General features: G+C 42.1%; 1 protein-coding gene across 2 annotated transcripts in view; it reads left to right on the top strand.

Annotated features, from left to right (window-relative positions):
• The window catches only part of RYK (receptor like tyrosine kinase), a 64124-nt gene that overhangs the window by 42438 nt on the left and 4802 nt on the right, over window positions 1-16884 (top strand). For both annotated transcript variants that reach the window (XM_074591348.1, XM_074591349.1), the window contains exons 10-13: window positions 10110-10179; window positions 12099-12231; window positions 14036-14145; window positions 15442-15601. In XM_074591348.1, coding sequence (XP_074447449.1) covers window positions 10110-10179; window positions 12099-12231; window positions 14036-14145; window positions 15442-15601 — 473 coding nt within the window. The remainder of the gene's footprint in view (window positions 1-10109; window positions 10180-12098; window positions 12232-14035; window positions 14146-15441; window positions 15602-16884) is intronic.

The raw sequence follows: 16884 nt of genomic DNA on the forward strand, positions 1-16884 counted from the left end.
GATTGGAGTTTGTGTGTTGAGCATTATTTGACTAGTTTCTCTTGCGCCACAGAGTTTTTCTGGAGTCTTTCATCTGAACCATTCATTAAGTCTTTGAAGTGCTTTTCAACCGATTCAGTGACTGCTTGTTCTGTAGCTTGTAAATTGATATGGCTGAAAAGTTGGAGACACTTCTCTTGAAATCTCAATGCCACATCTTTTATAAATATATAGTCTGAAGGCAGAATTCATCCCTGAGTGCCAGAAGTTCACTCCAGGTCCCTTAGAAGAGGTTTTTCTTTCACCTAACTGTAGGGCAGTCCAGAGCAAAGTTGTAACATGCCCTGCATGTTCGTGAAATAAATTAATTTGTAATTTATTTTTTTTAATGCTATATCATCTAATGCTTTAGAGTGTGTCTGGATGCCTGCGTCTTCCATTATGTGCAGTGCTCTGTGCCAAAGAGGAGAGTTTAAAAGAAAAAATGGGTTGTCAGCTGCCAAAATTAGAGGTAGCTTTCTGGAAGCTCTAATAACTTTGGGAATACAAAGATCACGAGCCCTGGGCAAAAGGTGTCAGTTGTTCATACCTTCTGTAGAATCACAGAATGTTTTGAGTTGGAGGGGACCTTTAAAGGTCATCTAGTCCAACCCCCCTGCAGTGAGCAGGGACATCTTTAACTAGATCAGGTTGCTCAGAGCCTCATCAAGCCTGGCCTTGAATGTCTCCAGGGATGGGGCCTCCACCACCTCTCTGGGCAACCCGGGCCAGTGTCTCACCACCCTCAGTGTAAAGAACTTCTTCCTAATGTCTAATCTAAACCTGCCCTGCTCTAGTTTTAAAACCATTGCCCCTCGTCCTATCACTACATGCCCTTGCAAACGGCCTTGCTTTCTTGTAGGCCCCCTTTAGGTACTGGAAGGCTGCTATAAGGTCTCCCCGGAGCCTTCTCTTCTCCAGGCTGAACACCCCCAACTCTCTCAGCCTGTCCTCACAGCAGAGTGGCTCCAGCCCTTTGATCATCTTTGTGGCCCTCCTCTGGACCTGTTCCAACAGGTCCATGCCCTTCTTGTGCTGAGGGCTCCAGAGCTGGACACAGTACTCCAGGTGGGGTCTCACCAGAGCAGAGTAGAGGGTGAGAATCACCTCTCTGGGTCTGCTGGCCATGCTTTTTATACAGCCCAGGATGCAATTCGCCTTCTGGGCTGCAAGCATGCATTGTTGGCTCACGTTCAGCTTTTCATCCACCAGTACCCCCAAGTCCTTTTCGGCAGGGCTGCTCTCTATCACGTCATCCCCCAGCCTGGATTGATAACGAGGATTGTCCCAACCCAAGTGTAGGACCTTGCACTTGGCCTTGTTGAACTTCATAAGTTCAAGGGCCCACCTCTCTAGCTCGTCCAGGTCCCTCTGGATGGCATCCTGTCCCTCTGGCCTGTCGACTGCACCGCTCAGCTTGGTGTCATTGGCAAACTTGCTGAGGGTGCACTTGATCCCACTGTCTGTATCATTGATGAAGATATTGAACAGCACTGGGTCCCAGTACAGATCCCTGAGGGACACCACTTGTCACCCCTCTCCATCTGGACATTGAGCCATTGACCACTACTCTCTGGATGTGACCATCCAGCCAGTTCCTTATTCTGTAGATCCTTCATGTTGGCTGTCCAGTTGTTCTTTACTTTTGTATTAATTTGCTAGTCATTGTAAAAGTTTTAGCTTCTTTCATGTTTAGACTTTTCTCTGTGGATAATTCGCCTTTGTTCTTTCTTTAAACGGACATTGATGAAGATTAAGAATGTGTGTCTCATTGCCAGTAAGAACAAGAATATGTATCTGTACTATGTTTGGGATATTGGAATCTGGGAATCAACACAACCTGGGTAAGTTTTTTCATCAGAAAGATGAGAGACTTGGCTGGCATTTGGTTTTTTCGTTGTGTTTCTTGCTCTGCAGTAGAATTGTTGTAGGCGGTTGTAATGCTTCACTTTCCCTTCCGATAGGAGGTTCCCAATCACGCCTAGGTTCGGGAAGTGTCTCGGTTGGCATGTTTCTCCAAGGTGGCATTGCATCTCCTGCCAATGAGTGACAGATCCCTTCTGCCTTTATATGTGTGAAATAAACTTTCTTGTGAATCTTCCAGATCATCTTGTATCAGAAAAGGAAGAAAACACATGGGTTTCACCTTTGATGTAAAGAACACATTGTTTCACGGTGCTTTTCCTGTGAAGGAGAAAACCCTTTGCAGAACAAATGGAATTGTATTATTCCAGGAACATACGCAGTGAGTTTGAGTTGTGCAGAGCCCTGACTCATTTAGCGCGTTCTGGCCAAGGTACATTTTTGTTAAAAACAACCGATGGTGCTGTTCAAGATAACCTGCCTGCTTCCATTTCGTTTTCTAACCACTTAAAATTTTTCTGGCGTACAAAGGAGTGTTTGAAAACAAACCACCCATGAAAAACACTGGAAACAAGGTCGTAGTGTAAGTGAAGATTTAAGACTTCATTATTTTATTAACTTTAACAATGCTTTGGCTTTTGTTCACATCATCATAGGTCACTAAAGGACTCTTAGCACTCTTGGCTACCTCCAACATTATACTTTTTAAAATTTGTATTTATTATTAATCTAAGGGGGGGCTGCTCAAGGGCCACCCCCGTACACAATATGGATTATGATGGAAGCCTTGGAGCAGGACCTTACCATGAAGTCATCTGGTACATCTCAGGACTACAAATACTCAGAGTATTTGTAGTACACAAGACTACTTAAAAAAAAAAAAAAAAAAAAAAGCAGTAGGCATACTTAGGTGACTTAAATGTGTATAATAAGCTTTGCGTTAACCAAGTTGAAGGCTTTCTTGTACATAATAGACATATAGTATACCTGGAGCATACGCAATTGTTCCCAAGGTACCATTTTTAAGTTGCATTGAATTTACTCTTCTGGGCGGTTTGTTCTTAAAGCTCAGCCTTGTGAAAATAGTTACAAGTTTAAGTTCATGCCTTAAATGCATAGCACTTAAGTTAATTGTTAAAAGTATTTAACCTCCCAAAATGAGAGTATAGGATCCTGTTTCTGTAGAAGAAAGTTTATGACCAAAAATTCAAGAAGAGCTGTTTCTAGTCTGAGCTAAGTTTTTAAGTTATGAATGAAGACGCTTGAATTTAAAGAATTAGGGGAAAGTAGCAGATTTCTGAGTATCAGCTTTAAAAGTGCACTATATTTGTCATTCAGTCCTAGTTCATTAAGAAAGTATCCTCAGAGACCTAAAATAGTACAATGTACACTAACATATTCAGTTATTCAGTATATATTCAGCAGCAGCTCTCAGAGGCTGATGTCCAAAGTACTGTGCTTATTAAAGGTTTGCTATTCCATACACTTCTGCAGGAAAAAAAATAATTCATAATCTACATACACTTTTGTCTACATACAGTTAAAATCACTACTTGTATTTCACTTTTTTTAGCTGCTGCCCTTGATCAGTCAATAGATTTTGAAACATTAAATCAGTTACGTCTCTCTTCCCCAGTTTCACTTCATTTACTTACGCTTTCAGCTTAATCTTAAGTTAAATGGGTTACTGAGCAAAGAGCCTTTGACTTGTTGCTATTTGCTGCTGCTAGTTGGATGCTAGCACTGTTGTTAGGCAGGGAAATAGCGCTGTCCCCAACTCGTACTTCTCTCTGCCCTTTTCTGTGGGTGAAAACTGCGCGTGCATTTGATGTAGGAGAACCAGAACATTCCCTGTTTTAGCGGTGTCACGTCCAGAATACATTAAAATGAGGCTCGAATTTGAAAATACGAACTGCGTTGCTCTGGAAAATAAACTTGTGCGGTTGTGGTGTGGAAACAAATATTTTGATATAAATAGCCTTGATACTAAGATTGGAGGAGAAATCCCGCTTTACTGAAGTTTTTACAAGACTCAGCAGAATGCGCTATGTCGTAACCTCCTTACCTTCTCGTTTGTGTATGTATGTCTTAACGTACACTTGAATTCTGTAGGATGATGCATGGTTGCCTTGTAAAGCAGGTAGATGTTGGTGCGTGGAAGTCTAGCCATTACCTGAACGGCTCCGTAGCTACCTACCCTTGTGCATGCAGCAGAGCTGCCGAAGAGGAGCGAGGGGTTTTGCCTTCACTTCTGCGGTAGGCAGAAAGCCATCAGATGTGCTGTTGGCATCCATGGTAACTCGTCACTGTCTAACTCGTAGGGCCTCTTGAAGTTTTAAAGCGTAAATGTTTTTGTGTATGTACTTCCCCTTCTACCTATAAAAAAGTAGATTGGATCACGACTACTTGCATTCTGTGAGCAGATCATTCTTCTATTGAAGGAAAGTTCTGAAAGTACCTACTAGCAACATGAAAAATGTCATGTACAACAGATGTGAAATCAGGACAGTCTTTGAGCATTGAATTTCTTCCAAAAAAGCAAAGACTTGTCTAGAAGGGTTAAAGCAGTATTCAGGCATGTATTCTCTTTGAACCAGGATTGAATTCTGCCTTGGGAGAAATTTTACATTATGAATTGCTGGGCAGAAGCGGCAGTAATTAAAAAGGATGTGTTGATACTGGGAGCGTTTCTTACCTGAAGCGGAACATCCAGGGCAGTTCTAATACTACACTCGCAATTCCTGTGGGCACAGAAGTTGTGACCATTGTGCCTGCCTGTATGCTTTTCACCCTTCAATAACTTGAGCTTGTGGACTTTGTCACAGTGTATTTGTCACAGCCCACAAGTTTGAAAGATAATGAGGGTAATACGAGCTTTGTGAAAACAGGTAACCATATAGAAAATGGGTTGTATAAATGTTGTGATGTTGGGGAATATTAGCTTGCAATATGAGACAGAAGGAAGTTCACATGGGAACGAGACGTTACAAATGGTCCGAAGGTGAGAAAAGCTTCAGGTAAAACATCTTTTTAAATATTGCTGTCAGGAAACGCGTTTATCGGAAGCCTTAGACTTCCTAGCTATAGTGTTTGCCAAGCTGCTTCTGATAGGAGTGCTGAAAGAAACTGCTGTGCGTTACTGCACGCAGTAGGCTGTGAAAGGGCTCCGGAATGACTTGTTTCAATTTTGAAACCTTTGGTTATATTGCCTTTAAGATTCTGCTTTGTCTTCCGTCTGAAGAAACAGATTTCAGTGACTGTGCTCCAATCTGAAGTCTTTATGTTGTAATGCCATGCTTTGCTATTTTGAGGTTCTAGGAGGTCTGACTTAAAATGTTATTCTTGAAAGCCGTCCAGCTAATCGGGTAACCCACTGCAATATCCAGGTAATTGATGCTTTTCATCTCTGATAAGTAATTTGAGGTGTGGAGTGACTCTTTTCTGACATGCTACCACCTAGTGAATGTAGAGCGTGATGCTCCGCAGTTGTTGTGGGTGCCCAGTCTCGCAACAAGCAAAGTGCTGCAATGTCAGTGTCATCGCAACACTTGCCAGGGATTTTTTTCACATGAGTGTCACGATGATTCATGCGATGGATGAGTGATGGTAAACAAAGATTTAAAATGCAGCTTTGCAGATGGCCTTTTAGAAGTTTGTAAAAATCAAATAGGTGCTCTTTCTCCCCATGAACCAGGAAGGGCCTCAGCACGTATCGCGCTTGCCAGAATTGTGTGGAGAGATTAGCCTATTATATAAAAATAGTAGTGCCAAGAGCCCCATTGTGCCTGGCTGTACACAAATAACGTAATATCATGAGATAAACTTGCAGCCGTATCAAAGCTTCTTGAAATCCCAGCTTGTTCTTGCTCTGTGCCTTAGGGTAGACTTCCACAGCCAGGGTCTTGGCACAGAAAGGGTAAAACCAGTGCTTTAAAAGCATCTTCCTAGTTCTGGAATGCATTTACATCTATCTCAAATAGAATCACAGAATGGTTTGGGTTGGAAGGGACCTTAAAGATCATCCAGTCCCAACCCCCTGCCCTGGGCAGGGACACCTCTCACTAGACCAGGTTGCTCCAAGCCCCGTCCAGCCTGGCCTTGAACCCCTCCAGAGAGTGGAAGGCTCTCTTTTAATCACCTCCTGAAAGTTGGGCCTTTTTGGTCCCAATTGAATGTCTAGAATTACTACTGGGTGTTAAATCTTTCTCTTAACCCATGCGACCTGAAATCTCTGCCGTTCAGTTACTGGGCTGTTTGGTGCATGGGAGCCTCGTGGAAATAGATGATGCTCTTTCAGGGCAAAGAAGCACTGACCTGGCAACACCTCACCATCATCAGGCTGCGACTGCATGAATAGTTGAGCACTGACGTATTCTTAATCACAAATAGCGTTAATATCTCAGGGGGGAGTTTAGCTTTTTTTTTTTTTTTTTAGGGCTTTGAAGTAGTTGTGCAACAAGCCCTTGTTGCCTTGCCCTGGAGTGTTTGACTTAAACTTGGGGCTGTTTCCTGATGCACAGTTTTAATGTATGGGAGGCTATGGCTGCCTCTGTCCTGGCTTTAAATTGCTATTCTAATCTAAGAGCTTTCTATCTCTGTGGGAGGCTTCCCTCCCATTCCCCCCTCTTTAGCTCTGTGTGTGGCTGTGTTCATATCAAATGACTTCACGGATCCAGTACAGAAAAAAGGAGCTGTGGAAGCCTGTGGGCATGCTTGTGTGTTTGACGAGATCGTTCCCCGGGTCTCGTTTCGTGTGGCTGCACAAACAGTCCTGTGAATAAAATGCCCGCGTCTGTGTGCTTAGGTGTAATGCTTAGAAATTTGATATGTGGTTTCAGTACAGGATTACGCTTTGGCCCAGGCAGGAAAATGAAGTCTGTAGGATTCACCTTAGTATGTCCTTGTAAAAATGTCTCACCAAGCTGGAATTGCCAGGTCACGGCTGTCACCGGCTCTGTTCTGGGACCGCGTATTTCTCATATCAAAGCCAGAAATGCTGTGGACTTTCTGGATAGTCAGACTCACCAGGTCCTCTACAATAAAATGGTTTATTACCAAAATCACCTTCTTAGTAATCTTTGAAGACCTGTCTCTTGGATGCTCAAAAGTGGTTATAATCTGCTAAATGTGACTAAGAGTTTGTTTAAATGTACTTTTTGTTGTGTAACTAAAGAAAACGGCCATAAAAGGAAGTCTTAATTGCAGTGGGCACTGTTGCAGTAGCATTATTTTGGTATTTTTCTAACCCGCTTTTGACTAGTAACTGAAAGAAGTGATGATTTATATTGTGTTTTGAATTATATCTAGTGGAAAACCACAATAATCAAATTGTGTGGTTGTTGTAAATTGGCACCGGTTTAAGCTAGAGGAGGATTAGCCTTGTACTGTTATTGTTTGTTCTGAGCATGTTGAATGTGGTGGTGTTGTGTAAGTTTTTTCCATACAGAAAACAAGGAAATAATATTGATAAGAAAACACAATACGGATGCTGGGACTGTTTCACAAGATAAGATTTGGATTTCCGTATATACTTGAATGGGAGTCAATCGTCCTTTTGGGCGCTCGACGCCTGTAGCGTCGTGTCTGTGAGCTGAAAGAAAACAATGAAACGTAAGAGTGACCTGCTGAAAACCACCCCGTGTGATGGAAAGGGAAAGGCATCGGCAGAAGAGTGTCATCTCTCGCAGGGGTAGCAAGAAGAGATGAATAGACCCATTGTCCGAACCAGATTAACTCGTTCTGTAGATTTTAAAGCCATTTTAAATAATCTCTGATGTAGAGCTTTGAATTATTACATGGTGGCTCTTATAATTAAAAGCAAACCAGTTAAGCAAGCACAAGGCCAAAGAGTATTTATAAGTGAGTTAATCACCTTAAAACTCACAGCCGGTCGGCTCTTTCCTCCCCCCGCCGTATGCTGGGTTGGAAAGGTTGTGGTCTTTGAGTTCTAGTAATTAATGCGTCTAAACCTGAAGCTGTGTACTAGTAGCCTGCTGGCAGCTCCTCTGACTTCTTAACAATATGCTTTTACACCTCTAATGTTAATGCTTCTTGCTCTTTATAACAGTCGGATGATTCAGCCATTCATGCCCGTAGCACTTATTTTAATGTAGTATCTTGGGTTTCCTTACTTGTTTACAAACTTTTGGAAGTCTGTCTCCAACATACCATATTCATCATGTAGAAAATGCTCAAGTGCAATCGTTGCCCAGTAGGTAGGTCCTTCTCTTTCTTGTGCCTCTGAGTGTTGGAGTGCAAACTAGAAGCTCTGGCTAAGCATTACTTAAATGTCTCCTGCGCTGCAAAAACCTGTTCATACCCTCCCTCCATACGTACTTGTTATCAAATACAAGGAAATGCACCATTTTACACCCCGCAATTTACTGCTGCCATAATTGTCACTGATGTAATGGCACCTCTGTGTCTGTCTGCTGTGGTTTGGGTTTTAGTGGTCTTGATCCTCCCAGCCTCTACAGGGTGCAGACAGCGATGGTCCTTAGGGGTTTCCAAGCATGCTCAGGGTTCAGTGCCTCTGGCTGGGACCTGTATCTGCATTGATAACCTCCATTTCCTGATCTCCTCCTTTTTTTTTTTTTTTGTGTCTGTATGCTTTTGGGAAGGCACGTCTCCTTTTTAATCTCTCTGGAGCTGAGGTGCTAAAGCAGCCTTTGAAATAGTTTGCCTTGGGATATCGTTCCTTGCCCTGGCTTAGGGGAACTTTCTCAATCCAGCCCATGTTTTGTGGCTCGCAGGTTCTTGAGTTGCGCGATTTCTCTTTTGATGAGCCCTTCTTAGGCGGGAGCTGTGTGGTGCCTGAAGCTGTCTCCTCTTCCAGCAGATCTGGAAAGCTAAATGCCAGTTCAGGTATTACAGTTAGAGCCTATTAGTTAGCCTATCTATTAGCTTGCTGTTGCCATGAGGGGGAGGCTGTGCTCCCTCTGGGCTTCGCGCTTTCTATCCCTACCTTGTGCTCATTTGCACTGACCACGTTCACGCTTAAGTCGGTCAGAAGTCATGTTTTCTTTTGCAGGGTTGAAGTTCAGTTAGGAAAGAGTGTCCGAGCTTGTACGGGGAGGAGGGCAAGACCATGAAAAAGGGAGAAGAGCAGATGAGTTCTCTATTCCCTCTCTTCTCCTTCCTCCCAGGGTAGTAAAATGTTGGTTTGACTAATCTGCAATATGTAAATTCATCCTAATGCGTCCTGAATTCCTAAGGAAAACTGCTTGGCCTTTGCTGGGTGCTCTCCTGTGCTAGCTTGCTGCCTGGGCACACTGGTACGAGTTCTAGCAGGAAGGAGGGACAGAAAATGCACCCAGGTATGAGGAGGGTGGGATTGTGCGAGCTCCGATTTACATCGCATTAAGCTTCCCTGTTGCCTCCTGCCACCAGGGCAGGGCGGGGGGAAGCCGAGCACAAAAATATTTGTTGGGAAGGGGTTACAGGCAACACTTCTGCTGCTGCCCAGGAGGTGTTCTGGTTGCTGGGGGATACTGGAGTTATCAGAGATGCTTGAATTTTAGCTGCCAGCAGTGGTTTGAGTTTGCTTTATTTGAAAGGTGGGGGAGAGAACAGTAAACATTTCTAAGGTTACCGAGAGTCAAGTGTTTCGAGAGCAAGAAAATGAGTAAATCTACAAATAAATGGTCTCCATCATAGAATTGTCTGGGTTGGAAGGGACATTTCAGGTCATCGAGCCCAACCATCCACCTAACACTGCCCAAACCACCACTAACCCATGTCCCTCAGCACCACGTCTGCCCGGCTTTTAAATACCTCCCAGGGATGGCGACTCCACCACTTCCCTGGGCAGCCTGTTCCAATGTGAAAGTAAACTGCAGAACCTTATACCGGTAATTCAGCGGCGAACCAGTGTCTTCTGAGCACTTCTGTGTTTTTTGGGAAGTGCATGGCGTGCTCCCCTTCTTCCAGCAGCACCGGCCCCGCACGCAGGATGTGACCCACACTGCCAAGCGCAGGCAGTTGGGGGCTGTCAACACCTGGAGTGTGCTTTATTGCCTTTTTCCGCTTCACCCCATTTGTTTAAGCAGAAATATGTCCTAAACTTTGCTTGCACGTTTTTAAACTCCCATTTTTTAAAAAAGTAAGCAAACAAGTTCAGTTTGTGCTCAAATAACCTCGACTGACTTGCAGTTCTGGACCAGATTTTACTTAATATGTTGGTTTGTTTCCAAAGTTACATCTGTGGTTCCTTCATTTCTTTTCATTAGATCAAGCCTCAGAGGTGCAGGTGACAATGATGCTGACCGAAAGCTGTAAACTCAGAGGACTTCATCACAGGTAAGCTAGGCAGTGTTTTGTTCATAAGCAAAAGCTGTATCTGTGCCAGCTAAAAATACATGTGCTTAAAGTTTCCTAGGGGAAGAGGAAACAATTTTTTTCAGAATTCAGCAACACTTGGTACATTTGAAGGGTTTTTTTTAAGCCTTAAAGAGCTGAAAGTAGTTTTGTGTCACTTTAAAATACAGAATTCTAGATATGCTGCTTTTTTTCTAGCCATACAGTCAGTAAAATAAAATAGCAGCAGCATGTGGGAAAATGGGGAAAGTGTTTGGTTTGGCGTTCCAAGCCTCGCAGTGAAATTGGGGTGGATATTCCTTTTGTATATCCTTTGTTATTACAGAAAAAGGTGCTGCAGGCATGTGTGGGTTTACACTGGTTCTTGCACAGACTAGTTGCTAAATGTGCTGGGATCTTAGTGATGATGAGGGTAAGATGCAGGTTGATTATCACTTTAGCTAATTTACTAGTCTGTTTTGTATTGTTCGTAATTTCCTACATGGCACAGAAAAATACGGTGATGGGGTGCCCTCCCACATGGAGACGAGGAAATGCTTTTAGCACTCTGGCACACGTGTGGTCCTGATATATGGCTTCATAACATCACCGAGGGGATTAATTCCTTAAGAATTAATGGCATGATTTTTGGGGTAAGGGCTTAAGTTTTTTAAATTGGTGCCCCAAACAGCTTGAGCTGGTGGCAGTTTTGCAGCTTGGATTAAAGGCTGAGATTGGCCTTAAAGATGTTCATTACTGGCAAGGACATGGGTAAGAAGAAACCTACACTCATCATCAAGTCCCTAGACTGGTAATTGATCTTTTTTTAGTACTAATATGAAGAAAATGAGAACAGTTCAAGCAGAATTATTAGTTCTACAGTGGATTTAAAATCTGCTTTTCTAAGAATTAGTGTAATTAAGACCTTGCCTAAAATTCAGGATTATTTTATTAAGAGGAGTAGCAGGTTCTCGGGGAAACATACTTAAAATTGAAATAAAGTGGAACAACCCAATCTCATCATTCCAAATCAGTTGTTGTCTTCCCTTTTATGAGTCAAACTTTTTTAAAAAAAAAAAAAGTCCAAAAAGCTTTTCCTCTGTACACAGCCTGTGGAGCTGGGACCTTTATCTTGGTTGAAGGTAAAGCTGCTGGTATGTAGAGCTCATGGGTGTGACACCTGGCTATCAGACTTTGTCAAGGAAGAACGGGAAATAGCAAAGTTCCCTTTTAAAAATCGTAACAGCTCATTGAGACTTAGTAATATGTTTTCAACAGGATATACAGTATTTTTAAAAATTGAAACTACATACAGTTTGTTTCAAGTTTCTACAAATTCTGATGTTGACTCTCTAGGAAGGTGTTTAAGCAATGCAGCGTGGGGGTTATCAGAGCCATAAGGAGGAATAAAACATCTGGGATAGATCTCCTGGCATACTTCTGCATTTAGAGTGCAATTTCGTGTTTAGTTGATTCAAAACTAAAAAAAATCTGCGCTCTCAATTTGAAGTGGATCAAACATGATGTTTTGACCTTTTTTTTTTTAAAACCACTATATTATGGAGCTACAATATTTTATATCTATGGTTGCATTTAGAATGATGTGCTTCCAAGTTGAGGATATATCGCTTCTTAATAATGATGACCTGTATTCACAGAAACCTGTTTCAGCCCATTAGGACCAGGGGAAAAAATTGGAGGGTTCTTCCTAATGGGAAAGTACTCAAATATCTCATTTGAAAAACAAAAAAAATATTTACGTCTTCAGTTGTTTGGAGACCTTGTGCACTGCAATTCATAATGCAAGATTAAATGCTTTTCTTCGATGTTGAATTACTTTCACTTAATGTTTTTAGGGATTGAGAAGATTTTTATCAAATTCCAGTTTCATAAAATTGGGAATTTCTCTCCCTGTCTTCCAGGAATCTGCTACCTATCACTCACGTCTGTATAGAAGAGGGAGAGAAACCAATGGTGCTGCTGCCATACATGAACTGGGGGAACCTTAAACTATTCTTGCGACAGTGCAAGCTGGTGGAGGCCAACAATCCTCAGGTATGCGTGGAAATCTGTGACTCGTTGCCCATTAAATTTAGACTTGGTTTGTCATCCGTGTGTGTGAGCCTTCAAAGAAATCGTCGTGGTAGTCACCTGTTCTGTTGTGATAATGAAAGAATTGGCAAGCAGGTTCCCTAGCAAAGGGCTTGTCTTGATTCATACAAGGAAAACATTCCTGCCTGTGTTATCACAGACGTTCAGAGGGCACGAAGCTGAGTTAAAATCTGATTCGGGCAGTAGCTGGTGTATCAATACGTCTTATTTAAAAAAAAAAAAAAAAATTAAAAAATAGAGAAGGTGGTATGTAGTTGTGGATTTAAGTCAGAATACGCAGGGGGAAATTGTGTATGGAGAAATTTCAGATTTACAGTTTATTTTTTGGGGATATAATTAATATCCCTATAATTACTGCAGTTAATTATTTTACGGTAAGCATAAAGCACTTCTGTCTAACTTTTACGGTGCTGCTGTAGATTTGTATTAAGTAATTTGTTTAACTTTAGATGCTAAAGGAAGTGAACTCTGATTTTATTTCATTTTTTTTCCCTGCTGTGGGTGCCCTTTAGCGTTTATAACTTTACTGTGTTTCACGGAACCTGTTGCATATATGTATTAGGAGAAGTGCGAAGGAAAATGTTTCTAGATGAGAACATATTTTGCATAATTTTAAAAATCTGAGTAAGTGTTTAGTGATGGATGTGTATATGCATTAAAACTATCCCTCATGGTAGGATTACCTTGTCTTTTCTTTTTTTTCAACTTCACCTTGATTTGGCTTCTGTCTTTAGACTAAATCAAGCACAAAATGCAAATCTCATTCCTGAGGTCAGCGTTTATCCCTATTATGTAGCAGATTTCAAACTAGCAAGGGCCCCCTGCCTGTTAATTTACAAGTTGTGATAAACTGTTAGGATCTTTGATTTTTTTTGTTTTGCTGCTTTATCTGAGTTATAAATCCCTATGCAACGCACTAATATCCCTTTCCAAGCATTTAGGCAGAAATGGTATTTATAATCTGTATTATTTCAAACAGGAGTTGCCTCTCAATAACTAGTTATGACTGTACTTAACTATCAAAAAATGGGACGTTTGGTGTCCTAGATACTTGTTTTAAGATGGAACTTTTCTACAAATACCTAAAGCAAACTCTTGAGTTTCCTGAAATAATACATGGGTATCTTTCTTAGTAAGAACATGTTAACGAAGAAGACAGTTTATTTTTTTTTTTAATTTAGTATTTGATTTATTTTTGACCCCAGTCTTGCGGCTTCAATGTGGCCACCTACACACTGAAGTTTCTGAAACACTGTAGAAGAGTGAACACGGCGTATAAATATTTTCAAGGGTTTAATTTATACAGGACTGTGAAGTTGTAAAAGTTGATGGAGCTTTTGGTACTAGTTTTCAGCAGTAGATAGCAACAAGAGTTTTGATCGCTGTTTGTGCCCTGCTGCCTGAAAATGAGCTGGTTTCCAGAGAAATAGAAAGTGATAAAAGTATGGTAAGAAGGGTAAAATTGACTGGGTTTGCCTATATTCACCACTAATCAAAGGACAAGCCGTGGAGCAGTGAGGCCGTTGTACATTGGAAACGTTTGCCCTGGCATGTTAAAAAAAAAAATAATAAAATTAATATTTATAATAAGGAGGGTTTCTAAGTTTTCAACAGTGTCTGTAATAAGCTGCTAGAAAGCATCAGCCACTAAAGGTGAGGCGGGGGGCACTAGAACAGGACAAAGCCATGACCCTAGCAGGCGCTGGGCTTGCAGTTTTGCCATGATCCTTCTTCTGTGCCTTTGCAGGCAATCTCCCAGCAGGACCTTGTACATATGGCCATTCAGATTGCCTGTGGAATGAGTTACTTGGCCAGACGGGAGGTCATTCACAAAGACCTGGCTGCTAGAAACTGTGTGTAAGTACTCGACAGGATGGAGTCATTGTGCAGGCCATGTTACCTCAGTAGCTCAAGCTTTCTCCGATTAACCTAATCTCCACTTCAAAATATACTGCTGTTTGGGTGGGTTTTTTTTTTTTACAAAAGTTAGGATGAATCGTCGGTGCAGTTACTTTTCTCTAAAAATAAGGTGAACCAGAGAGCGTGGCTTTCAAGAAAGCAGAATATCCTCCTCGGGCCCCGCTCCAACAGGTCCATGTCCTTCCGATGCTGGAGGCAGCACTTCAGGGGGGTCTCCCCAGAGCAGAGGGGAGGCAGAGGTCTTCTAGGAATTTCTCTGAACTCTTCAGAGTGATTAGAGATGAAATTTCCTGGTCTATAAATTTTGAGGGCAATGAACTGCCATGAAAGTGTATAGCAATGTCATAAATAAGAAGGTATGTGAGACAGCAAAGCAGGCAACACGCAAATTGAGCGTTTCTATTTATTTTTTCTCATCAAAATGAAGAAATAATTGACAAGATGAAAAAACAGCAAACACCATTTTGTTACAATGTTATTCCTATGTTTTTGTCATCAGATGTTAAGGCAAACATCTTACTCATGTTCTGGTTAGCTGTTTATGAGAACATTGAACTTTTTGAAGTTCAGTACACACTTTTTGAAGTTCAGAAGAGCATGAATTAACACCCCAGAGGTGTGAGAAAAATCAGTAGGCTCAATGTGCTTTTTTGAGTCATCTTTTTTTGATTAACATGAAGTTTCCCTTAGCCAGTATCCTATTTCTGGCAAGAGTCATAATGAGTATCCCTTGTTGAGGGGAAGAAATATCTGACCAGATTGCTTGATCAGAGACAAGCTTTTAGGCCACAAATAATATTGGTTGCTTTAGCAAGGTATTACTAGACCTTGCTTTGCTTAGGTCTTTGGCTCGTTGTTGCTACAGAGGTACTATAGCTAAAATTTGTTTAATTGATCTGATAGATCTCCAAAGGAGGAGGAATTAGTTGAAGGAGTTTGTTTGCTTTAACTGGATTTTTATGCACTTGTAAATGTTTGATTTTATTTAATCTAAGACTGCTGATTTTTCTAGTGCTTATCTGTTAGCGGAGAATAAATACGTTCTTTGATAATACTTGATAATCACAGAATAACCGTGTCTTGATCTAGAAGAACGCTAGCGCTTTGAAATGTGGCTAGCGTGATTAGCCTTCCCCAACTAAATCCCAGGTCTGAAACTTATGGTTGAGCATAAATATTTTCTGTAAAACTGTAATGCCAAGTTTGCTAAATGCTTCTGTTCTTTTAAATTAGCATTGACGATGCACTTCAGGTTAAGATTACAGACAACGCGCTATCTCGAGACCTATTTCCTATGGACTACCATTGCCTGGGAGATAATGAAAACAGACCAGTTCGATGGATGGCTCTTGAAAGCCTGGTTAACAATGAATTTTCCAGTGCTAGTGATGTGGTAAGTTGTTTGTTTGGTTTTTTCCCTCTTACATCTTGTAAATGTATTTTTTTGATAACTTTCCCTTTTTTTAGCCGTTGGAAAATTGTGGGACTGAATAGCTGACAGGGATTTGTCCAGAGCAGCATCTACAGCCCTGCTTCCTGCACTGGCCGCTGGTGGTGGATGTTTCAAAGGTTGAGCGGGCTGTTCTTGCATGGCAAAATTGTCCTTCGCGTGCTGTTCTCCTTGGTAGCGTTAGCAGAAAAGGCAATTAAATTCAGTGAGCAATCTGTACTGGGACTTGTCTGCTATTTGAATGAACGGGATCCAGAGTCCACAGCGGAGTATTTCAGTTGGAGCCTCTCAGATAGAGAAAAGAGGGGAAGAATTGCTTCCCTTGACCTGCTGGCTACGCTTATGTTAACACAGTGCAGAATGCAGCTGTGCGTTCTGCTCCAAGGGCCTGCTGCTCATGCTTTCAACTTCTTCACCAAGCCCCCCAGGTCCTTTTCTGCAAAGCCGCTTTCTAGGTGGTTGTCCCCAGCCAGCTCATGGAGCTATTCCCTCACAGATGCAGGACTCTGCATTTGCTTTCCTTGAACTCTGGGGTTCCTGTCAGCCCATTTCTCCAGCTTCTGGAGGTCCTTCTGCAGAACCCTGTCCTCCAGCCTGTCAACCACTCTGCTCAGATTGGTATCATCCACAAGCTTCTTGAAAGTCCAGGTCGTTACTGAAGATAAGAGTAGTGATTCCCAAGCGGTGCCGCTTGTAGACAGCTGCTAGTTGGACCACTACAGCAATTCGAGTCCAGCAGTGTGGCCACTTTAATGTCAACATCTCACTAATTTGGTATAAGGGTGCTGTAGATGATGTCAAAGGCCTTGCTGAAGTCAAGGTGAACATCCATTGCTCACCCTGTGTCCACTAACGTTCTTCTCAGCAAAGAACTAGTCAGGTTAGTCAGGCACAGTTTGCCATTGATAAATCCATGTTGGCTGTTCGCAGACACCTTTTATGCTTCATGTGCATGGAAGTGCTCCTTGACATTAGGAGGACCTGATGTTAGACTACCTGACCCATGGTTCCCCAGATCCCCCCTCTTCAAGAGGGTGCTTTTTCTCCGGTTGTCAGCAACTTCCTCCAGTTGCAGTGGCCTTTCAAAGATGATGATAACAGCGTTGCAGTGACTTCAGCCTGCTCCCTTGGTGCCCTTGGATGCATCCTGTCTGGTACAGTGGTCTGGTCTGTGTGGTGCACCCTAAATGTTTTCCTCTGTGGGCATTTCTTGGTGGTTTAACTCT

Source organism: Larus michahellis, chromosome 6 (assembly GCF_964199755.1).
Source record: "Larus michahellis chromosome 6, bLarMic1.1, whole genome shotgun sequence".
Lineage (NCBI taxonomy): Eukaryota > Metazoa > Chordata > Aves > Charadriiformes > Laridae > Larus > Larus michahellis.